Here is a 25,063-nt window from a genome sequence, read left to right as displayed (position 1 = left end):
GCGAGGACATTGGTCCCGGTCCTGCTCGGGTGTAACCTGTCACGCTTGTACAGGTCCCACCTTCCCCAGAACCGGTCCCAATGCCCCAGGAATCTAAATCCCTCCCTCCTACACCATCCCTGCAGCCACGCATTCATCCTGTCTATTCTCCTGTTTCTATACTCACTAGCACGTGGCACCGGTAGTAATCCTGAGATCACTACCTTTGAAGTCCTGCTTTTTAATTTATTAGTTGACAGTGTTATCAAGCGGTACTTGCTCACCGATGCTCAGTTTGGGTTCCGCTAGGACCACTCGGCTTCAGACCTCATTACAGCCTTGGTCCTAACATGGACAAAAGAGCTGAATTCCAGAGATGAGGTGAGTGTGACTGCCCTTAACATCAATGCAGCATTTGACCGAGGAGCCCTAGTAAAATTGAAGTCAATGGGAATCAGGGGGAAAGCTCTCCAGTGGCTGGAGTCATACCTAGCACAAAGGAAGATGGTAGTGGATGTTGGAGGCCAATCATCTCAGCCCCAGGACATTGCTGCAGGAGTTCCTCAGGGCAGTGTCCTAGGCCCAACCATCTTCAGCTGCTTCATCAATGACCTTCCCTCCATCATAAGGTCAGAAATGGGGATGTTCGCTGATGATTGCAGTGTTCAGTTCCATTCGCAACCCCTCAGGTAATGAAGCAGTCCGTGCCCGCATGCAGCAAGACCTGGACAACATCCAGGATTGGGCTCATAAGTGGCAAGTAACATTTGTGCCAGACAAGTGCCAGGCAGTGACCATCTCAAACAAGAGAGAATCTAACCACCTCCCCTTGACATTCAACGACATTACCATCGCCGAATCCCTCACCATCGACATACTGTGGGGTCACCATTGACCAGAAACTTAACTGGACCAGCCACATAAATACTGTGGCTATAAGAGCAGGTCAGAGGCTGGGTATTCTGCGGCGAGTGACTCACCTCCTGACTCCCCAAAGCTTTTCCACCATCTACAAGGCACAAGTCAGAAGTGTGATGGAATACTCTCCACTTGCCTGGATGAGTGCAGCTCCAACAACACTCAAGAAGCTTGACACTATCCAGGACAAAGCTTGATTGGCACCCCATCTACCATCCTAAACATTCACTCCCTTCACCACTGGCACACTGTGGCTGCAATCTGTACCATCCACAGGATGCACTGCAGCAACTCACCAAGGCTTCTTCGACAGCACCTCCAAACCCGCGACCTCTACCACCTAGAAGGACAAGGGCAGCGGGCACATGGGAACACCACCACCTGCATGTTCCCCTCCAAGTCACACACCATCCCGACTTGGAAATATATCGCCGTTCCTTCATCGTCGCTGGGTCAAATTCCTGGATCTCCCTACCTAACAGCACTGTGGGAGAGCATTCACCACACGGACTGCAGTGGTTCAAGAAAGCAGCTCACCACCACCTTCTCAAGGGCAATTAAGGATGGGCAATAAATGCTGGCCTTGCCAGCGATGCCCACATCCCATAAACGAATTAAAAAAAAATTCCATTTTGCTGCAGTGTGGGGTTTACATACAACAGTTGTATCTTACCTTGCTTTAAACTGGGAGCATTCTGTGGACTGGGGGGAGCGATACCATCAAATACCAATTGTGGCTGCCCACCCGATAGACCCGATGACTGTGAATCTGAAATATATTTTAAAAAGGAATTAGGAAAAGAAATAAGTGTGAGGTCTTGTTTTCAGTCTTACCCTGTGTTACTTACCAAATCCTTTTACAATCCTTTAGGAGTCCAGAGTAAAGCTTTTTTTTTGGAATACCAAAAATGGGGGGGGGGGGGGGGGGAATTATCACCGACTACCTGGGCATCAATCAAATAGTGTGCTGTATTAAAATGCATTCATTTGGTTCCCTAATGGTTCAGGGAATTTATTCAGTGAGTAGCTGAACCAAGACTAGGAAGGGCCAGGGTTGATCCCTGGTCTGTGCCATTAGCTGACTGCATTGGGTGGCCATAACTGGCTGCAGCATACCTGGGTTAGGGAGGAAAGAAACTAGCCAGGGTTGCACCCTTAATCGCTTTCCAGTGATACTGGCTGGAAATTGGATGAGGGCATGATTGGCAAGGCTGTGATACCCCCTGTGGTCGAATAGCCTGCAGAACTCACTATTAAAGCTCATCCATCACAATGAGGAGGAGAGTCCATGTGGCCTATCTAACTCATTCTTCCATAGAAACCTACAATTCTCCCCCATAAAGCTTCCAGGAGTTATTGCAGTGTTAGGCTTCAGTAACCTCGATGGAAAAGATTCCAGGTATTAAATCAGTCTGTGTGTGAAGAAATGCTTCCTGGCATCAGTCCTGAACTTTTGTTTTAACCTGTACGCAGTTACAACGATAACGTAACATGAATAATAGTCACATGGGTGAGCTATCAGAGGCCGCCACATACCTGTGCAACCATATCCCAGCGAGGAATCAGTATTTCCTGGAGAGGAGGGCAGCAGAGAGAAATTAGTAGAGCAAGAATCAAGATAACACTCTAGTTTCTTCTTGCCTGCTCAACTGAGTGTGGGGAGCTGGAGAGTGTGACTGAAGTTCAGGATTTGGCAGGGGAGTTGGGCCAACACTCTCATTCAATGAAATCATCTCTGGAGATTTTAAACCATTCAGATCCTTCAGTGCAGAGAGCAGGAGTGCAATTTATAACCTCATTTCAGAGTTCAGCATTGGGTTATTTTTTTTGCAGAAACTTCACCAGTGATATAATTGTGGTCAATTGGAAGGGGTCTCTTCTCACTTCCCTCTTCTGCCCACAAGTAATGTTGTGTCAAGAAATTATTTCTGTCTCCTACAATAACCTAGCAGTTGAAATATTAGACTCAGAATCCAGAGGTCATGAAATCAAAGCTCACCATAGCAAGTTGCGAAATTGAATTCGACAACTCTCAACAACCTGTGGGCCAGTACCAGAAAATAACTATGAAAGCTCTTGGATTGTTGTAAAAACCCAACTGGTTCACTAATATCTTTCAGGGAGGGACCTTACCCGGTCTGACCTACATGTGTCTCTAGTCCCACACTATCTGGATGATGCCCTTAGAACACCTATGGAAGGGATATAAATAATGGGCTGGAAAATGCTCATAAAATAACAGCGCTCACTGTTATTAATGGGCAAATTGAACAACAAGTTCCAGTGGCTGCACGTGTGCAGTCAAATGTGGAAATCTGAAACTTGCTCTTCCTGATTCACCAGTGATGTGAAAGCTTCATGTTAAAGGGCCCTCACCGGCTGCAATTAATGGACCAGCGCCAACTTGCCCTCCTGCCCAACTGGAAACTTACCTAATCTTGCCACAAAAACAGTACACTGAGTTTTTGTTTTAGGTCTAAACTAACTTTTAACAGCGTGATAAGTATTAATGACTGCCAAACAACCTCACTGGCACTGAAAATTAACTTTTAAAAATGTGGAGTCTCATTACTCCTGATTTTAATAGTTTGTGGACATTTTTAAAAAACAATACCTAAACTAAAAAAATTTTAAAACTTTTTCTTTGTCTCTTTTATCTTACTCTTTAAATCTTACCCTCCTTATTTCGCTTTCTCTATCACATTTTACTGTACATTTATTAACCTTAATGGGCACTTCCTGGTTTTCAGTCGCCACGGTTTGTCAATTGAGTTTCACTTCCTGGTTCTCGCAGCGTGGCTTGAGGGGACATAGAATCTTTTCCCTGCTCACACAGCCCGGGAAAGAACTGCTGTTTTTTGAACTCGGATTGCAAGGAAGTTGCCGCTAAAAAGAATGTGGCAACTTATTGGGTGGATTTAAATCTCATGAGCAGCGAGCACTGCTAGTTTGCCGTTCAGAGCAATTTATGGCTCATTGTGTTTCCAGTGCCCACATCCCAGGAGCTAATTTTTTTTTAAAAACCCTCCCACGTGGCTCCTTTATTAGCCGAGGCATAGAATATAAGAGCAGGGAGGTTATACTCGAACTGTATAAAACATTGGTTAGGCCACAGCTTGAGTACTGTGTACAGTTCTGGTCACATTACAGGAAAGATGTGATTGCACTAGGGAGGGTACAGAGGAGATTTACGAGGATGTTGCCAGGATTGGACAATTTTAGCTATGAGAAAAGATTGGATAGGCTGGAGTTGTTTTCTTTGGAACAAAGGATGCTGAGGGGAGATTTAATTGAGGTGTATAAAATTATGAGGGGTCTAAATAGAGTGGATAGGGAGGACCTATTTCCTTTAGTAGAGGGGTCAGTGACCAGGGGACATAGATTTAAAGTAATTGGTAGAAGGATTAGAGGAGAGCTGAGGAGAAATTTTTTCACCTAGAGGGTGGTGGGGGTCTGGAACTCATTGCTTGAGAGGGTGGTAGAGGCAGAAACCCTCAACTCTTTTTTAAAAAGTACATGGATGTGCACTTGAAGTACCGTAACCTACAGGACTATGGACCAAGTGCTGGAAAGTGGGATTAAGCTGGATAGCTCTTTTTCGGCCAGCAATGACACGATGGATCGAATGGCCTCCTTCTGTGCCGTAACTTTCTATGATTCTCACTCATTGCACCAGCCTGCTAAGCATGTTGGAAAATGACTCACTATAATGGGGACTATAATGGCAGTGAACAGCAGCTGGCAAGTTATTCCCCCTTTTAATGGTGTTTTACTTTGTATCACCTATGCAATATTACTAAACCTAATAATATAAAGAACTCCGTGCCTCTGACAGTGCCCAGGACTCAAATTTTCATGGGGTCCTAGAGCTGCCATCAGAGGCAGTGTACCATGTGAGCCTTGGGTTTTAAAAGCCTGTTGATTGCAGGAAGAGAAGATTGAAGTTGACATGAGGAGTTCCACGTTTGGAAGTCCTGAGAAAGGAGTTAGGTCATGGGGAGATTAATGCCTCCAATTTTAAATTCTCACCCTCGTGTTTCAATCCCTTCATGGCCTTGCTCCTCCCTATATTTAACCTTCTTCAGCCCTACGATCTCCCTAAACACTCCGTTCTTTTGACTCTGGCCTTCAGTGCATCCTCCCTTCCGTTCATCCCACCATTGGCGTTTGTGCTTTCAGCCATCTAGGCCTCATGCTCTGGAATTCCCTCCCTAAATCCCTCTGCCTCTCCACCACTCCCATTTTCTTTAAAACTAGCCTTAAAACCCACCTCTTTGACTAAGCGTTTACTCACCTCTCCTAATATCTCCTTCTTTGGCTCAGCGCCCATTTTTGTCTCAATATACCTGTGAAACACCTTGGGATTTTTTTTTTAAAATGTTAAACTGCTTTATAAATGCAAGTTGCTACTGTCTTGGCATCAACATATCAGGAAGAGAGTCATACAGGACAGTGTATTTCGAGTTTAGGAGGAACAAAAGAAGAAAATTCGCAGGTACAATGGTCATAATGGTATTGATAAAACAGGGAGAGATTGAGGAAGCCAGTTACAGAGAAAGCCAAGAGGCTAGAGAGGAAAGGAGTGCAATGTAGTAAAATTATCTTCGAATTTGATACTTTGGTATGTGGCATAAAAAGTGTAATTACCTTAAACAGGGACTGTTGCCAATGTTAACAATTATGTACATGTTCCATGAAGTTCTTTGCTCACCTGGCAGGTTTAATCCGTCCAGAAGATCTAGTAGCTCTCCACCTGTTTGAGGTACTTTGCTTTCTTGAGGCACTGATGCAGCTGGGCTACTGTCGCCAAGCAGATCCAGTAAATTGTTAACCTGAAATAACATACTGTGAATTAAAATATGGCGTTATGAATTTAGCCTATTCAGAGTATATTGGAGATGAATGAGCCAGGCAGTTTGCTACTTATCAGAGTCAAGGCACCCCAAGAATTTTGCTGTGTATGAGATCAGCTTATTCTGCTGTGCCCTCGTGTTACAACCTCAGTCAATTGGGCGACCAATGTGATGTGTTACGTTTCTTGGCAGTCGGCCAGTAATGGGGACCACATTTTTGAGAACTTGATTCGATCTTTGCGAGTTTTTTTTTGTGTGGAATGGGGCTGTCTCCTGCCACTTTGGTGGAATGCCTCACCGCTATTTTAGGGGGAGGGGGGAAACCCAAGGGTTTACTTGCATTTAAATCGAAAGATCACTGTGGGAAGCTCCAGCAGGTAATGTACTGGCCTCCGTTCGAAGGCGTGCTGGGTCATTGTGCTTTTCTTTAAATGATTCTGGATAGCATACCCAGTCAGTAGAGTTGGATTTTTGGCTATAAGCATTAGATGAGATAATTAGTAGCCCCTCCAATACTCTCCTGGGGTTCTAGAGTTTCATTTTTGTGCTGATCTATTTTTCTTCTTTTAAGTTTAGAAAAATACATTATTAGTGATTTAGATCCCTCTAAAGTCTGTACTCAAGTCTCTAATGGAAAGAAAGTTATCAGAGTACACAGGAGTAGCAGAAAACTAAACCCCATGAATGTCAACCACCAGCTTTTTAACCCAACAGCCCACTTTACAGTGTTTCAAAGGAAAATCAGTTTAATTTATCGGAGCTGGAGGTTATCAGCCAATCGGAACTGTTGGAGGCAGAATTAGAAGCCGTCAGGTTGAATCAGAGCGGCCATTTGTTTTAAACGGGTTAACACCACTGCTAAAACAGAACATAATCAGAAGAGAGGTGCTTAAACACACACCCTTTGCTCCGAAAGCTAAAATTCTACCCAACGACCCTGATTGAGAAACTGTTCCCATTGGCGGAAGGGTCGAGAACCAGAGGACACAGATTTAAGGTGATTGGCAAAAGAACCAAAGGCGACATGAGGAAAAACTTTTTTACGCAGCAAGTAGTTATAATCTGGAATGCGCTGCCTGAAAGGGTGGTGGAAGCAGATTCAATCGTGGCTTTCAAAAAAGGAACTGGTTAAATACTTGAAGGGAAAAAATTTGCAGGGCTATGGGGAAAGAGCAGGGGAATAGGACTAACTGGATTGCTGTTACAAAGAGTCGGTACAGGCTCAATGGGCCGAATGGCCTCTTTCTGTGCTGCAACCATTCTACGATTCTATAATTCCCAGTTCACCACAAATTTATGTACATTTGCTTAATTTTTTGGGATCAACATACAATCTCACCAGCTCACATACTCCGATCTAATACACACTTAATCCTCATTCATCTACTTACCCCAATATTATAGACTATGCTTATTCCCCATCAATAGACATTCCCCATGATCAATACATAACATACTTAACTCTAATTTATATTCCGCACTTCATTAAAATTTTTCTCTCAATAATCCAATTTAAGAATTAAAATATGGTGGGCTGGTTTAATGACCCACAGTGTTTGACTCAATCCGGCCAATTACCGCCCCATCAGTCTACTCTCAATCATCAGCAACGTGATGGAAAGTGTCGTCGACAGTGCTTATCAAGCGGCACTTACTCACTAATAACCTGCTCACCGATGCTCAGTTTGGGTTCCGCCAGGACCACTCGGCTCCAGACCTCATTACAGCCTTGGTCCAAACATGGACAAAAGAGCTGAATTCCAGAGGTGAGGAGAGAGTGACTGCCCTTGACATCAAGGCAGCATTTGACCGAGTGTGGCACCAAGGAGACCTAATAAAATTGAAGTCAATGGGAATCAGGGGGAAAACTCTCCAGTGGCTGGAGTCATACCTAGCAAAAAGGAAGATGATAGTGTTTTTTGGAGGCCAATCATCTCAGCCCCAGAACATTGCTGCAGGAGTTCCTCAGGGCATCTTTAGCTGCTTCATTAATCCCACCATCTTAAGGTCAGAAATGGGGATGTTCGCTGATGATTGCACAGTGTTCAGTTCCATTCGCAACCCCTCAGGTAACGAAGCAGTCCATGCCCGCGTGCAGCAAGACCTGGACAACATCCAGGCTTGGGCTCATAAGTGGCAAGTAACATTCACACCAGACAAGTGCCAGGCAATGGCCATCTCCAACAAGAGAGTCTAACCAGCTCCCCTTGACATTCAACGGCATTACCATCGCCGAATCCCCCACCATCAACATCCTGAGGGTCACCATTGACCAGAAACTTAACTGGACCAGCCACATAAATACTGTGGCTACAAGAGCAGGTCAGAGGCTGGGTATTCTGTGGCGAGTGACTCACCTCCCGACTCCCCAAAGCCTTTCCATCATCTACAAGGCACAAGTCAGGAGTGTGATGGAATTCTTTCCACTTGCCTGGATAAGTGCAGCTCCAACAACACTCAAGAAGCTTGACACCATCCAGGACAAAGCAGCCCGCATGATTGGCACCCCATCCACCACCCTAAACATTCACTCCCTTCACGACCGGTGCACTGTGGCTGCAGAGTGTACCATCTACAGGGTGCACTGCAGCAACTCGCCAAGGCTTCTTCGACAGCACCTCTCAAACCCGCGACCTCTACCACCTAGAAGGACAAAAGCAGCAGGCGCATGGGAACAACACCACCTGCACGTTCCCCTCCAAGACACACACCACCCCAATTTGGAAATATATTGTCGTTCCTTCATCGTCGCTGGGTCAAAATCCTGGAACTCCCTTCCTAACAGCACTGCGGGAGAACCTTCACCACACGGACTGCAGCGGTTCAAGGCAGCGGCTCACCACCATCTTCTCAAGGGCAATTAGGGATGGGCAATAAATGCTGGCCTTGCCAGCGACGCCCACATCCCAGGAAGGAATAAAAAAATTCTGTGGGACGGTAATCGATTAATCCCCATGAAGACTTAGGTTGGCACGTATGGTACTGGATATTTCAGAGAATAGTGATTCTTACCTCAAAATGTCTTTGCATTCATCAAGTTCTGCATTTCACACAGTTGAAAAACATGTAGTACAATCTGTTTACCTGGGATTGCTGGGACAGTTGCTCTTGTGCTGGTAAACTGGCCCCCTCCTCCTTTTCTTCACCATTAACCACTGCGTGCACAGGTCCATTAGCTGCACTCTTCTGCATGAGAGGCATTCGCTCCAGTAAGGCTGGCCTACAAGTAATACGGATGTTCAGGGTCATGCAATTACAGCAGAGCCCATTTGATGAGATTCTCATTGCTACATCCTGCGTTGAGTTACTTCAACACCCCCTCCACCATCCCAAGCCTCAAATCTTACTCTTTAATCTCATGCTTGTTTTAATACCATCCTTGTCACACCAGTCTGGTGCAAATGTTTATTAATGTCACTAAAGTAAGCAGTAAGATCAAAAGAACCGCAAAAATTAGAGTCGTATTTGTACAACAAATGTCACTTTACAGCTTGCCTTCCCTGGTAGCTCATTTGGTAAAAGCACTGTTTGGCTAAGCCATACAAACCACATGGCCCTGGGTTCCATTTTTGGTTAGTGCTAAGTTAGCGGGATCTCCCTTTCTAACCTAGGAACGCCGAGGATAATTCTAGTACCCTTGCTTCAGTTGCCTAGTTTGATCAGGGTGCCCAGTCTGTACCGAGATTCAGTGATCCCTGCCTGACAGGGCATTTGTGTGGAGGTCAAGTGCAGTTGGACTAAGTTGTGAATCCCCCACAGTGAAATAGGTTACTGATGCTCACTAAATCAAAAGCAAAATACTGCAGATGCGGGAAATCTGAAATAAAAACAGAATATGCTGGAAATACTCAGCAGGTCAGGCAGCATCTGTGGAGAGAGAAACAGAGATAATGCGCCCAGTGAAATCGGGGTGCTCCGCATGCAATCGCAGCTTGATTGAAGGTACTTACCTTTGCTTCCGGGTTTCGCGTTGGAAAGCTGCGCAGCGGGCAGACATGCGCAGCACAGGCTGTCAGCTGGAGGAGCCCTATTTAAAGGGGCAGTCCTCCACTGAATGATGCTGCAGAAAATAGGCAAAATTACACATGGAGCAGCCCAGGGGGAAGGCTGCTCCCAGGTTTAATGATACCTCACTCCAGGTCTTATTGGATGGGGTGAGGAGGCGAGGGAGGACAGAGATCTTCTCCCCGGCGAGCGGGAGGAAGTGGCCTGCCTCTGCCAAGAAGGCCTGGCTTGAGGTGGCAGAGGAGGTCACCTGCACCACCAACATATCGCGCACCTGCATACAGTGCAGGAGGCGCTTCAAGGAGGCTGCAGATGTCCACGACTACATGTCGAGTGACTCTGAGCCTCCTTGTGCACTGCTGCTCAGAGGGGTCCAGGAAGCTGAGCCTCAGACTATAGACCCTGTGGCAAGGGTAGTGCCCCCTGCGACGCATCTCTCTCTGCGGTTGCCCTCCCTCCTGCTGTGGAGGTGGATGTGTCACAGCACTGTGTTGTGGAGTTCCATGTGTCAGAGGTGGATGGCATGGCCGGCGAGGCTGGTGATGCTGTTCGTCCTCCGAGGTCATGACTGCAGCTATGGCGGCCCCCATCCGGAAGATGTACATTTGAGGGGGTCCACAAGGTAGGTAAATGTGTCTGCACACCAGGGTAAGTGTGCAAGTTGGTGAATTTTATTGTTAGGAAGAGGGTGGTGGAGGCCAAACTTTGTCCCAAGTGACAGAGTGGCCTCCTGCAATGGGTGAGGGTCTCCCCCCCCACACCTGTTAAATGGAACTTTGCAGCTGCCACAGGCTGATGGCTGCAACACGTCCATTTGAACTGGGAGTGTTTCCCCCAGTAAAGGAAACAGTCTCAGTTGACTTGAAAATCCCGCCACTCCTAAAATATCAGGTCAATCAGGTCTGCAAACGACCTGAAGTACCTACTTAATTACTTTAAGTGGCATCCCGCCGGCTTTAATTGCCGTCGGGAGTCCCACATGCGGGGGATGCGCGTGCATCTAAGCGTGTCACTGAGGAACCCGGAAGTGGGTGGGTTGGAGCCGGGCTCCAGACCCGTCCCGGGAATCCCCGATTTTTGGAGCCCCCCCCCCGCCACGAACGCACCTGCTCGGGGATGCGAAAATCGAGCCCAATGTTTCAGGTTGATCACTGTCTGGGCTCAACTGAGGAATGCTCTACTAGGTGAAGTACTGAAGGGAAGCCAGTAGGAAGCAGAAAGCTCAGAGTAGTGGAGGAGGATAGAAAAGGGAAGGAAAAAAAAAGTGGGCAAAATAAAAAGTTAATCTCGAGTCCTTTTGTGAGGGAAATGACACATCAATTCCCATCACTTCATCCTTATGTCACTTCTTACCTGGCAAACTCAAAGTACCAAAAGAATGAATCCATTTAAAAAAAGAATGGAGTCTAGACTGTCTCCCCCTTGCTTGGGCATGAGCTTTTTGGGTTCAGTGATCTTTTCTGGGTCCTAATCCTGCCAGTGCCAGGCAGTATCCCTTACACAGAGCATGGGTAGATGAACTGCTTGCAGACCTTAACCAATGCCACTCAGTCACCAAAATGTGGACAAGAGCAGATCAAGAGACCTCCCAAACCCAAGACTGGGAGCACAGTCCGTGAAGGATGATGGGGTTGAGTTGCATCTTATTCCACTGTTATAACACACACTGCAAGACCTCTCATTTACACAATAAAAAGTCTAGTCCCACTGACCTCATGTGATCAAACCTCATGAAGAGTGCACTGTACTCCACTGCTCGCTGTTGAAGCTCCACATCTAAACTGCTTCCATAGATAGATACTGCCTTCCTGATGCGACTGAAAGGATCACAGGTTGCAGTCAATGAGTGAAACATCTCATAAAAAGCTTACAGTGATCTGTATGAAATAAGCATTGGAAAAGCAAACAAGACCTTCCAAAACAATTCGTACTTAAAGAAACATTCTAGGATGTGGCATGTTTGGATGAACACGTTCCCCCACCCAATTTTCTCCCATACAGGGAGAAATTTGGGTGGACGGGGGGGAAAGAGAGAGGGAGTGTTCATCCAAAAAATGCCACATCATGGACCAGATGAATCTGAACTTACCAGATGTCTACACACCAGCCTGCCAGCAGGGATCATTGGATAGCAAACAGGAGCAGGGACTTGGGCTGATTTTTCCCTTCCCTAGGCTCTTGCACCAGAGGCTAACTGTAGTGCCCCAGCTACTGGCAATGGCTGAGATCAGCTAACTCAACACAGCCTGAGGACTGAACCCGGGAACTTCTGCTCTGTATGGTATCTTGTTTTTTTAAAAAAAATTATAAATGCACGTTAGTAATTTTGTAAATTTTCTCACCTCTGCGGAGACCTGCCAGAGGTTATTGTCGCTAGGCTCCTCTGGGCTACTCATCACTGGTGACATCAACCAGAGGCCTAGTGATGACAAGATCTGATCTACCTGGTGTCCATGAAGATGATAACAATTACATTTTTAAAAAAAGTCAAATATTTTAATAAGTAATATAAGAATAAAATGGGGCAGTACTCTGAATAAGTAGCACTTCAAGATTTTATTATTCCCCTTTATTTATGCGGTATAGTCAGGTCAGGTGTTAAAACCTGTTACCATAATGTCAGTAGACGATAATGCCAGCAACTGTCACCACTGAGTGCCGGGCGGTGGTTAAGTAACCTGGCCACCTTCAGAAATGCCAGTGGCTTCGGGTGGATAAGCGCCTGGAGGAGGGGGGTCAGTGGGACCCTCGATGGAGAAAATGCCATCAAAGGGCAGATGAACTAATCCTTGAATTAGCCAATGGCGTCCACAACCCAGCAAACAGTGTCACAGCTGCAGTAAACAACAAGTTAATGAAAGAGCAACCATGGACAGTCTGAAAACAACACCAGAGTTCATGCCCCTGCCACGGGTGTGCAGACCAGTTACAGGAGCTCCGATGGCCAATGATAATGATGGCTTACTTGGGGATTGGGTTACTGACTTGTGCAAATAACTTGGATGTAGGAAGAGGCCTTTGGCAACCAATTCCCCCTCCCGGTGAAAAAGTGCCTCCTCAATAGGGACCAACAATTTATCAGATAAAGACTCACAGTATGGTCACAGTACAGGAGCAAAGGGATCTCTGGGCACAAATACGCAAATCACCAACAGCAGCAATGCAGGTTAACAAGGTCTTAAAAAAGGCAAACCAAGCACTGGGTTTCATTTCTAGAGGGATAAAATTGAGAAGCACAGAAGTTATGTTAAACTTGTATAGAACCTTGGGGGTTAGACCGCACTTGGAGTGCTGTGAACAGTTCAGGTCTCCATATTATAAAAAGGATATAGAGGCATTGGAGAAGGTGCAAAAAAGGTTCACAAGGATGATACCAGAACCAAGAGGGTATGCTTATCAGGAAAGGCTGAACAGCCTGGGGCTCTTTTCTCTAGAAGAGAGGGGTGAGGGGTGACCTGATAGAGGTATTTAAGATAATGAAACGCTTTGATAGGGTAGACGTAGAGAAAATGTTTCCATTTCTGAGGGAGTCCAAAACTAGAGGTCATAAATATAAGATATTCACTAATAAATCCAATAGGGAATTCAGGAGAAACTTCTTTACCTAGAGAGCGGTTAGAATGTGGAACTCGCTACCACAAAGAATAGTTGGGGCAAATAGCATAGATGTATTTAAGGAGAGGCTAGATAAGCACACAATGGAGAAGGGAATAGGAGGGTACGCTGATAGGGTTAGATGAAATCAGGAGGGAGGAGGCGCGTGTGGAACATAAATGCCGGCACAGACCAGTTGGTCCAAATGGTTTGTTTCTGTGCTGTAGACTCAATGGTCGGTATTTGTACCGTACCTCTCAGCCAAATCAGCAGTTAGAGGATTTGCTGTCCCTTATAGAAAGAAACCAGTTAATGTACGTTTTAGGGGAAAGGGGTGAGATACCAACACACTTTTTAAACTTACTTTGTGCTGCTCTGCAGTCTTGTGCTAAGCTTCATAATGGCGGTCAGTGCGTATTCGCGTGTTGTAAGTGCCGAGAGACTGGAGTGCAGAATCTTTTCTAAAACATCCAACACTTCATCTTCTGTAACCTACATAGGAAAACAATCAGCTGAGTACAGTTTGGAGATGCAGAGTGCCCACAGAGTGCTGAATAAAAGCCACAGGACTCTGTGCTCAGGAAAGCTTGGCTTTTGCAAAATAGGCCATATACATTTGGAGAGAATATAGTCCAATCAGTGACAAGGCATGGAATCTAGCTCATAACTCCGGTTCCAAACTGCAGACTCTACATCATAAACATCCAATTCTAGCATTCCCCAACCTTAAACAAATCAAACGTCATACAGAATAATATTAATTTTATGATAAAGATTGTGACAATTCGTTGGGGCCGTTCTTTCTTTTTGTTTTGAACATACAAAAATGACGGGCAGGAAAAGACCAGCTGGTCCATCTAGCCTGCCCCACACTAATGATGGCTGGAGCATCATGACCGTTCAGTAAATTACAGTACCAGACTGGTAGGTTGAGGGTCTATCCCATCAGTCCCATATTACTAAAATCCTGATTTTAGGCTTAGTGCTATGGAAATGAAGCATGGGATGGTCGGGTGTTTTTGGGGAAAGGGGGAGAAAGAATGAGTCATCACCAGACTGATCTTGAGCAACTCCTCCCAGCTGGCTCAGTAAAGTATTGGCAGAAGGTCTGTGGGGGCAGGTCCCCCCCACATCCACCACTCATATTCTCAGCCACAGTTGGTGACCGAAGGAGATTCAAAGTTCAGCTTCATACTGGCCAGTTATGACCGCAGTACTTTCAAGATACTCAAAGCAAAGAGGCCATCTGCTTTCAGAAAAAAACAACATTGTAAGGCTTACTGAAGGTCAGAATAAACAAACACCAAAGGTGACTCGAATTAAACTCAGAATAAAGGAAAACAACCTTATACATACATTCACAGTAAAAAAAAAGTTTGATCGTATCCATGGTAATTAAAGCAGTACTGCATGGATGTTGCACAAACCTCCCTCAATGACCTAATATGTCCAATGTAGTATTAATTTTTTTATTTTTTTTATTCGTTCACGGGATGTGGGCGTCGCTGGCAAGGCCGGCATTTATTGCCCATCCCTAATTGCCCTTGAGAAGGTGGTGGTGAGCCGCCTTCTTGAACCGCTGCAGTCCGTGTGGTGACGGTTCTCCCACAGTGCTGTTAGGAAGGGAGTTCCATGATTTTGACCCAGCGACAATGAAGGAGCGGCGATATATTTCCAAGTCGGGATGGTGTGTGACTTGGAGGGGAACGTGCAGGTGGTGTTGTTCCCATGCGCCTGCTGCCCTTGTCCTTCTAGGTGGTAGAGGTCGCGGGTTTGGGAGGTGCTGTCGAAGAAGCCTTGGCGAGTTGCTGCAGTGCATCCTGTGGATGGTGCACTGCAGCCACAGTGCGCCGGTGGTGAAGGGAGTGAATGTTTAGGGTGGTGGATGGGGTGCCAATCAAGCGGGCTGCTTTATCTTGGATGGTGTCGAGCTTCTTGAGTGTTGTTGGAGCTGCACTCATCCAAGCAAATGGAGAGTATTCCATCACACTCCTGACTTGTGCCTTGTAGATGGTGGAAAGGCTTTGGGGAGTCAGGAGGTGAGTCACTCGCTGCAGAATACCCAGCCTCTGACCTGCTCTCGTAGCCACAGTATTTAAATGGCTGGTCCAATTAAGTTTCTGGTCAATGGTGACCCCCAGGATGTTGATGGTGGGGGATTCGGCGATGGTAATGCCGTTGAATGTCAAGGGGAGGTGGTTAGACTCTCTCTTGTTGGAGATGGTCATTGCCTGGCACTTATCTGGCGCGAATGTTACTTGCCACTTATCAGCCCAAGCCTGGATGTTGTCCAGGTCTTGCTGCATGCGGGCTCGGACTGCTTCATTATCTGAGGGGATGCGAATGGAATTGAACACTGTGCAGTCATCAGCGAACATCCCCATTTCTGACCTTATGATGGAGGGAAGGTCATTGATGAAGCAGCTGAAGATGGTTGGGCCTAGGACACTGCCCTGAGGAACTCCTGCAGCAATGCCCTGGGGCTGAGATGATTGGCCTCCAACAACCACTACCATCTTCCTTTGTGCTAGGTATGACTCCAGCCACTGGAGACTTTTCCCCCTGATTCCCATTGACTTCAATTTTACTAGGGCTCCTTGGTGCCACACTCGGTCAAATGCTGCCTTGATGTCAAGGGCAGTCACTCTCACCTCACCTCTGGAATTCAGCTCTTTTGTCCATGTTTGGACCAAAGCTGTAATGAGGTCTGGAGCCGAGTGGTCCTGGCGGAACCCAAACTGAGCATCGGTGAGCAGGTTATTGGTGAGTAAGTGCCGCTTGATAGCACTGTCGACGACACCTTCCATCACTTTGCTGATGATTGAGAGTAGACTGATGGGGCGGTAATTGGCCGGATTGGATTTGTCCTGCTTTTTGTGGACAGGACATACCTGGGCAATTTTCCACATTGTCGGGTGGATGCCAGTGTTGTAGCTGTACTGGAACAGCTTGGCTAGAGGCGCAGCTAGTTCTGGAGCACAAGTCTTCAGCACTACAGCTGGGATGTTGTCGGGGCCCATAGCCAGTGCACTCAGCCGTTTCTTGATATCACGTGGAGTGAATCGAATTGGCCGAAGACTGGCTTCCGTGATGGTGGGGATATCGGGAGGAGGCTGAGATGGATTATCCACTCGGCACTTCTGGCTGAAGATGGTTGCAAACGCTTCAGACTTGTCTTTTGCACTCACGTGCTGGACTCCGCCATCATTGAGAATGGGGATGTTTGCAGAGCCTCCTCCTCCTGTTAGTTGTTTAATTGTCCACCACCATTCACGACTGGATGTGGCAGGACTGCAGAGCTTTGATCTGATCCGTTGGTTGTGGAATCGCTTAGCTCTGTCTATAGCATGTTGCTTCCGCTGTTTAGCATGCATGTAGTCCTGAGTTGTAGCTTCACCAGGTTGGCACCTCATTTTTAGGTACGCCTGGTGCTGCTCCTGGCATGCTCTTCTACACTCCTCATTGAACCAGGGTTGATCCCCTGGCTTGTTGGTACTGGTAGAGTGAGGAATATGCCGGGCCATGAGGTTACAGATTGTGCTGGAATACAATTCTGCTGCTGCTGATGGCCCACAGCGCCTCATGGATGCCCAGTTTTGAGCTGCTGGATCTGTTCTGAATCTATCCCATTTAGCACGGCGGTAGTGCCACACAACACGTTGGATGGTGTCCTCAGTGCGAAGACGGGATTTCATCTCCACGAGGACTGTGCGGTGGTCACTCCTACCAATACTGTCATGGACAGATGCATTTGCGACAGGTAGATTGGTGAGGACGAGGTCAAGTAAGTTTTTCCCTCGTGTTGGTTCGCTCACCACCTGCCGCTGGCCCAGTCTCGCAGCTATGTCCTTCAGGACTCGGCCAGCTCGGTCAGTAGTGGTGCTACCGAGCCACTCTTGGTGATGGACATTGAAGTCCCCCACCCAGAGTACATTTTGTGCCCTTGCTACCCTCAGTGCTTCCGCCAAGTGGTGTTCAACATGGAGGAGGACTGATTCATCAGCTGAGGGAGGACGGTAGGTGGTAATCAGCAGGAGGTTTCCTTGCCCATGTTTGACCTCATGCCATGAGATTTCATGGGGTCCAGAGTCAATGTTGAGGACTCCCAGGGCCACTCCCTCCTGACTGTATATCACTGTACCGCCACCTCTGGTGGGTCTGTCCTGCCGGTGGGACAGGACATACCCAGGGATGGTGATGGAAGAGTCTGGGACGTTGGCTGAAAGATATGATTCTGTGAGTATGGCTATGTCAGGCTGTTGCTTGACTCGTCTGTGGGACAGCTCTCCCAATTTTTGCACAAGTCCCCAGATGTTAGTAAGGAGGACCTTGCAGGGTCGACTGGGCTTGGTGTTTTGCCGTTGTCGTGTCCGGTGCCTAGTGGTCCGATGCCGGGTGGTCCGTCCGGTTTTATTCTTATTATGACTTTTCGTAGCGAGATTTTACAACTGAGTGGCTTGCTAGGCCATTTCAGAGGGCAATTAAGAATCAACCACATTGCTGTGGGTCTGGAGTCACATATAGGCCAGACCGGGTAAGGACGGCAGGCTTCCTTCCCTAAAGGAAATTAGTGAACCAGATGGGTTTTTAAGACAATCCGGTAGTTTCATGGCCATCATTACTGAAAGAAGTATTTTAATTCCAGATTTTTATTTAATTAATTGAATTTAATTAATTAATTGAATTTAAATTCGCCAGCTGCCGTGGCGGGATTTGAACTCATGACTCTGGATTTTAGTCCAGGCCTCTGGATTACCAGCCCAGTAACATAACCACTATGCTACCGTACCCATCACAGCCCTGGAGGCCCCAGTTTTGGTTCCAAGGCTGCACTCAGTTTGCTGATCTCAGTCAGGTCAGCAGTTGGCAGTGCAAAAATTCACCTTAACACTCCCAGGCGAGAGAGAATTAAAAACCTGCCAGGGTGCCCACTCAATCACTATCCAGGATAACCCTGCTAAGAAGTGAACGTGCGTGGACATTGGTTAAGGGCAGGATTGGGCTTGGCTATGGTGCCCTCCAGGGCCATATTGACCGTTTGAAGTTGTCATTTGCTGGTGTCGATGGAACCTTCTGCCGACAAGAATTAGCATCTTCAGGAGAGTTGGGAAGAAATTACAGAAAAATAATCCTAAATTTAAAAAAAATGCTCACAGATTAATCAAGAAATCAAGAGGTGTGAGCACATAAGTACTGAAGTCAAAGAGTCTGATTATCACAAATTTAGCACAAGCATGTGTGATTAGGGGGCTTTTAGCATTTGTGTGCTCTTTTTAAATGAGTTTGTAACTAGCATTTAAGCGTTGGGACATTTTTGGCTTGTTTAAATTTACCACACAAATTAATAACCAACCATGTACATTTTTCAAACTAACCCGTGGTTAAGAATCTAAAAGTATATGCCACAGCCAGTGTCCATAGCTACAGAATTGTACAGAATTGTGGTTTTCATTGAATCATAAAAGGGCTCTCACTCTGTGAACGTCTATCAAATTTGGTAACAATCCAATCAACTGTTTTAAGTGCAGGAGGTTTACAGACATGACCTGACACCCTATTCAGTAACTGAAATGGTTTTGAGAAGGTTTTTAAAGGGGGAAATAGAGGTGGAGGGGTTTTGGGAGATAGTTCCAGACAGCAGGACCAGGATTGCTGAAAGCTCTGCCCCCAATGGTGCAGTAAAGGGAGCAAGGAATGAATAAAAGGCCAGACAGTCAGAGGACTGAAGGATGTGTGAGCGGATAAAAGCTGGAGGAGGCTGCAAGTCCAGGGTAGGTTGAGGCCATGGAAGGACACGAGATCAGCGGTTCAGCAAATCGTAGGCTCTGTACCCCATCACTCATGTGGTACAATGCGATACAGCAGCAATATGAGTGCCACCGCACTTTTAACACTTGCATTGCCCTTGCACAATCTAAATGCCAAGAAATAATTCAGTTGTAACTAGGGTATTAAAGAAGTGAAAAGCATCATCACATAGTGCAGAATCACCCTCTTTACAACTAGTTCGGGGGAGATGCAATTCAGTTGTTTGTGAGACTTCCATTTACTTCCTTAGGAAAAGATGGGTCTTCCCAGTGTGCAATGCCAATATTCTCTTGCTGTAAAATGTACATATTCGCACCTGAACTGGCGTTTCCTCTTCAAACTCCCCAGACAGCAGAAGATCCCCGTATTCTCCAATGCACCACACTGCCACTTGCACAAGGGGCTGCTGTAAAACAGAAAGGAGTCCAAGTTCAAACACTTGCACTAACTATAGATCAGATCATTTTCAGGCAAATTTGGACATTTTATCTCATGTGCTACAACAATGAATATGTAACACAATATATGTAAGCTACATTATAAGAATTTGAAAAATACGGTTCAATGAGAATAAATTTTCATAGAATGTTTCAAGGTTTCTCAGAATCTGATTTTTTTTAAATGAAAAATACATGCATTTTATAATATGAAATCAGACTTCACAGCAACCCACAGTTATAATTGCATCACTGGCACCTCTGCCTAAGAGAGCACAAGCAAGAAAAAAAAGCGCCAGCGAGAGATTGATTCAACTTTGACCCAGAGTGGCTACCCCAAGTACACAAGTTCTAAAGAAAGGTCATCGACCTGAAACGTTAACCGTACCTTCCTCTCCTCACAGATGCTTCCTGACTGGCTGACTGTTTCCAGCATGTTTTGTTTTTATTACACAAGTTCCAAGCCTTTTTACTAATACCACAGACATAAATGGAAAGTATCCAAGTCCTACTCATTGTGCTACAAAGACTAACACGAAGGGCAATCCTAAAAAACAAATGCTAAATGGGGAGTTGCTTTGTTAAATTGAATTTAGCTAAGGCTGTACTACTGTAATGCTCAATTGAGTTACCTAATTTTAATCACACTCCTGTGTTATTCAGATTATTATATATAACTATTGTAACTGTGTGATGATTACTTCGGTCACCAAGTTAACTGCAGTGTATAAGTGTTAGAGATACAGCTCTGTGTTGGCATTCATTTCTGGTTACCTCTGGTAAGCTAAATCGTTTATTGCACTTTACTGCTGGCAGAATGCAATGTTATTCGGTTTGGTTTAATGTAGATAACTGAAACTGACTTGAACACAGCATCATAAATCAAGCTCTATACACACAATGGCTATTACGGAGATGTATTTGCTACGTTAAGTGTGGATGTCATTAGTCAGGATTTTTCAGCTAATCACCTCTACCTCAATGGATTTGAATTTCCCAATCTTAAGATGGGCTCTGGTCCAAGATAGACCACCATTCTTGCAATGGAACCACTTCATCCTCGCTACCTACCTGCGAAATATCCACCCGTATGGCCTGATAAAGCTTCTGCACGATGTATGCATGAAGAGAGTTTGCATTACTGATGAGTTGAATCAACAGAGGCACCGAGTCATCTCGGACATAACTACCAGCCTGTTGAGAGAGGGAGGGGGGGGAACAAAAAAACAAATTGCAGCGATAGAACCTGACCTGTAACATTCTGAATAGTTCTGTAACAACTTCAAAGAGCAAAAATCGGAGGCAATTGCCTGGATGTGATACTTACCGTGGTGAGCACTCTCATGATGGTGTCGATATGCCATCTCTTGTTCGGAGCATATCTAGAAAAGACAACATTACCCATAACACAGAACGTAGCCATGATGTGCCCAGGTTTAGCTGACTAAATGAAAAGAATGCAGTGCATACAATATGTAGGCATAAAGCTGCAGTGTCCAATATAAATTTATCAACATTTGGACTTCAATCAAGTTAACATGCAGGTACAGCAAGCAATTAGTAAGGCAAATGGTATGTTAGCCTTTATTGCAAGGGGGTTGGAGTACAAGAGTAAGGAGGTCTTGCTGCAATTATAATAGGGCTTTGGTGAGACTACACCTGGAGTACTGTGCAGAGTTTTGGTCTCCTTACCTAAGGAAGGATATACTTGCCTTAGAGGGGGTGCAACGAAGGTTCACTAGATTGAATCCTGGGATGAGAGGGTTGTCCTATGAGGAGAGATTGAGTAAAATGGGCCTATATTCTCTGGAGTTCGGAAGAATGAGAGGTGATCTCATTGAAATGTATAAAATTCTTAAAGGGCTTGACATGATAAATGCTGAGAGGCTGTTTCCCTTGGCTGCAGAGTCTAGAACCTTGGGGTATAGTCTCAAGAGGTTAGCCATTTAGGACAGAGATGAGGAAAAATTTCTTCACTCAGAGGATTGTGAATCTTTGGAATTTTCTACCCCGGAGGGCTGTGGATGCTCAGTCGTTGAGAATATTCAAGATTAAGATCGATAGGTTTTTGGATAACGAAGGGAATCAAGGGATATGGGGATAGGGCAGGAAAATGGAGTTGACGTAGAAGATCAGCTATTGAATGGCGGAGCAGGCCTGAGGGGCCGTATGGCCTACTCCTACTCCTATTTCTTATGTTCTTCCGACATCGGCCAGATTGGGCGGCAATTTCCTTCTGGTCAGCTGAATTAATTTTATTTTTATTTCTTTTAATCTCCAACGAACACTTAGAACTGGAGAATGCCTTTTAAGAATTTTAGGCATGGAGCCTTTTTTTCTCCTTGTAGGATAAACACCTACAATCAAGAGGACAGCATGTCAGTTTACTAACTGGCCCACAAGATGGGTCATTCAAATAGGTGGGACTGATACATTTATTTATTTTCTTGCCCCTTCCCAAAACACAGAATTTTACTGTGGTGCAGCATTCAAATCAGGAGCATGCCCAAGTACTGGCAATACTTTTCTAATGACAGTAAGTGAGGCATCCCTCTGCTCGTCTTTCTTTTGCAATGCGGTGGGTGTCAGTCCTTGTTGGGCCCACTGGAAGGCCAACAGGATGCAGGCGTGCATTTTGCGTGGTCTCCGATTGAGGGTCTCGAGACCCACCAATGCTTGGTCCTCAACACCCAATACCTGCAGCTGCAGGAGCATCTTGTAGGTGCCACAGATTGCAAATAAACAAGGCAAAACAAGGCTACCACAACTTAGCAACAGATCATCAATAGCAACCAAAATTGTAGCCTGCATTCGAAACTTGAGGGAACAGAGGCAGGTCTGCACCAAAGTGTTTGTCAAGAAAACTCATGTTGTGCACTACTTCTTTCATCAAAGCAACTTTACTCTCAGCCACTGACTGACACATCAGAAAAGATCTTTTCCTGTGCATTTCAATGGCAAGAACTATAAAACAGAACTAGATCCAAATGGGGCCAGATGACTCTGTAATGCCACATTACCCTCCAGTGTGTCATTTGCTTTTATTCAATAGGAAACTCTGTCCTCCTTACAGCACATTTCCTGTTTAATGCTCTTGATCAGCCTCATTTTGTTGCAAGCATCTAACTGCAGTGCCCTAACTGTTACCAGGCATTGTGCAAACCTATGTGTTTTATACTTCTTTATCAATATTTTAGTACTAAATACTTCATCTGACATTTTAGTCTCTCTTCTGCATTCAAAGCTTTGTTCCAGTGCAAATATTGGTCAGAGAATTTACTGTGCACTTTTACTTCGAGTGAATAGATTATACTTTCACTAAAGCAACCTTACTGTCACACAAAATATATATAATGTACCAAATCTGTGACTGCAGATCACAGATTTGACTGGAATGTAGCCACTGGGTAGAACAGCATGTGGGCCATTTTGTTTTCTTCAAATTAGAAGTATGTGCATTTTGTGAAGTCACTGTACAGTTTTGTACACGGCACTTATAGGAGGTTACACTGACACTGGATTTATTGACAGTTAAACATATGCTGGGAGCCACACATTTTGTTTGGGGGGTGGGGGGGGGGGGGGGGGGGGGAAGAGTGGGTGGGGGGGTGGGGGAGAAAGAAGAATGTTAGTATAATTTGGTGACATTGCTCATGTTCAGTTGAGGGGTTTTGCAGGTTTGGGTCTTTGCCCTATGTGCAACTTTCGTGGCTCTATCCAACGAAAGGGTATCCTAAACAGCTTGTGTCCACGTTCCAAACTAATCCAATCTTACCTTCCTTCAGGGCAATCTGGGAGCGTGGGTGGGGATATTGGGATAGAACAGATTTCCGGGAAAAGGTTCCAAACTGCCTGCTGCTCCCAAGTTCCAAGTGAAATCCAAACATTACTCACTTCGACTGGCTTACGTCACAAGAATTTCACCCACATTAGTTGTGGTGAGAGATGTGCTTCACCACAAGGGGGAATGTTGCAGCTGTACAATCACAGCTTGCATTTATGTGGCGTCTTTAATGTAGTAAAACGTCCCAAGGCACTTCACAGGAGCGTAATCAGACAAAAATTGACATCGAGCCAAGGAAGGAGACATTACAATAGGTGACCAAAGGCTTGGTCAAAGAGATAGGTTTTAAGGAGCGCCTTAAAAGGAGGAGAGGAGTGGAGGTGTTTCGGGAGGAAATTCCAGTGCTTAAGGCCTAGACGGCTAAAGGTACGGCTGCCAATGGTGGGGTGAAGGAAGTGAGGGATGAACAAGCGAAACACAAGTAGTATCAGCTGCATTAGCATATGAGTTGCCAGTGAGACACTTTAATCAGTAAGTAAGCCCAACAGGTACAAGCCTGGGTCTGCAGGAACTGAGAGTCCCATTCTGTTCTCTTATAGTCTCTAGACAGCTGGCCAGAATGGCAGGATTAAAGGGCATGGCCAGAGCATGAGCAGCAGTGTCTTTCTGACCAAAACCCCTCTGGCAATCATGCTCCACGAAGGAGTGCATTTTGTGAAGCATCTGTGTCGTGCCGTACATTCTATCTATTCTCTTAAACTGATCCTCTCATTCTGCTGTTGGTGGAAGTTGAGGCTTGCTGCCATACCTGTCTCCACTCCCCCTCTGCAATTTCACAGTATTAAGCCTCATTCCCTCACCTCTTTCAGTCTTACTGTTGTATTTTCAATTAGAGGAAACATGGAGCGAGGAGTAGAGGTATATTTATGGGCTGACTGTTATGGAATAGAGGTACAGTTTCGGTGGGAGGTGGGGGGCTCGGGGGTCAGCATGCGTCTTTGCAGCACGGCTGGATCCTGGAGGGAGTATATAGTTTGGACAGCAATGCTGGTCTTGTTTGGGGAGGTGGAATGTCCTCCAGCTGTTGGAAGGAGATAATCTGGCAGCTATCAAGGAGTTGGTTCAGCTTGGTGTTGCCTTCTTGTCACTGATCCAGAATCCACCAATGGTGAATGTGTCTGGGAGTTCTCTATTGTCTCAGATTGGGGACAGGTTTCACAGGGTCTGTGGGATTTTCAGAGGGGCACGGGCATCTTTCCAGCAACATAGCACTGATGGCATTATGGGTTGTTTCCAGGCTACAGCTGACCTTCGTTGGAGGTCTATGAAGAGCAGGTCCTTTAGCGGAATCGTTTTGGAGGCTCTGGTCACCATGATCTGTGTGGGCTGGTTAGTTTCCAGCCCATAATTCCCTGGAATTGGGCCAAAGGTTGCATCCGAGACTGGGAAGGTTGATTCTGCCTTCATAATTGGGGAGCCCGAGCCATTTGAAGGTATCTTGCCTGCCCATAGGATGCTGGATATGGGCTGATCAAGATCTTGGTATTGCTGGGCTAGGACCTGGACTGGCAGCATGTAAAACAGGTAGAAGAGATGGAGGAATAAGTTCACTTTTATTGTGCTTGCTTTCCCCAAAAAGGGTATGGGCAGGTTATTCCATCTGTCCAGGCCAGTAGGTATATACT

At 45.8% G+C, this 25,063-nt stretch overlaps 1 protein-coding gene across 1 annotated transcript in view; it reads right to left on the bottom strand.

The window, feature by feature from the left end:
* LOC137335333 (AP-1 complex subunit gamma-1-like) overlaps positions 1 to 25,063 on the bottom strand; it is a 133,486-nt gene that overhangs the window by 13,742 nt on the left and 94,681 nt on the right. Inside the window, exons 13-20 of the mRNA XM_068000661.1 lie at positions 20,922 to 20,976; positions 20,666 to 20,788; positions 19,474 to 19,563; positions 13,714 to 13,841; positions 11,468 to 11,572; positions 8,835 to 8,970; positions 5,609 to 5,729; positions 1,571 to 1,666 (exon numbers count right to left, since the gene is read on the bottom strand). Of these exons, the coding sequence (XP_067856762.1) occupies positions 1,571 to 1,666; positions 5,609 to 5,729; positions 8,835 to 8,970; positions 11,468 to 11,572; positions 13,714 to 13,841; positions 19,474 to 19,563; positions 20,666 to 20,788; positions 20,922 to 20,976 (854 nt within the window). The remainder of the gene's footprint in view (positions 1 to 1,570; positions 1,667 to 5,608; positions 5,730 to 8,834; positions 8,971 to 11,467; positions 11,573 to 13,713; positions 13,842 to 19,473; positions 19,564 to 20,665; positions 20,789 to 20,921; positions 20,977 to 25,063) is intronic.

The sequence above is a fragment of the Heptranchias perlo genome, chromosome 19 (assembly GCF_035084215.1).
Source record: "Heptranchias perlo isolate sHepPer1 chromosome 19, sHepPer1.hap1, whole genome shotgun sequence".
Taxonomy (NCBI): Eukaryota; Metazoa; Chordata; class Chondrichthyes; order Hexanchiformes; family Hexanchidae; genus Heptranchias; species Heptranchias perlo.
The sequence above is the reverse complement of the archived record's forward strand: the minus strand, read 5'-3'. Positions and strand labels throughout refer to the sequence as shown.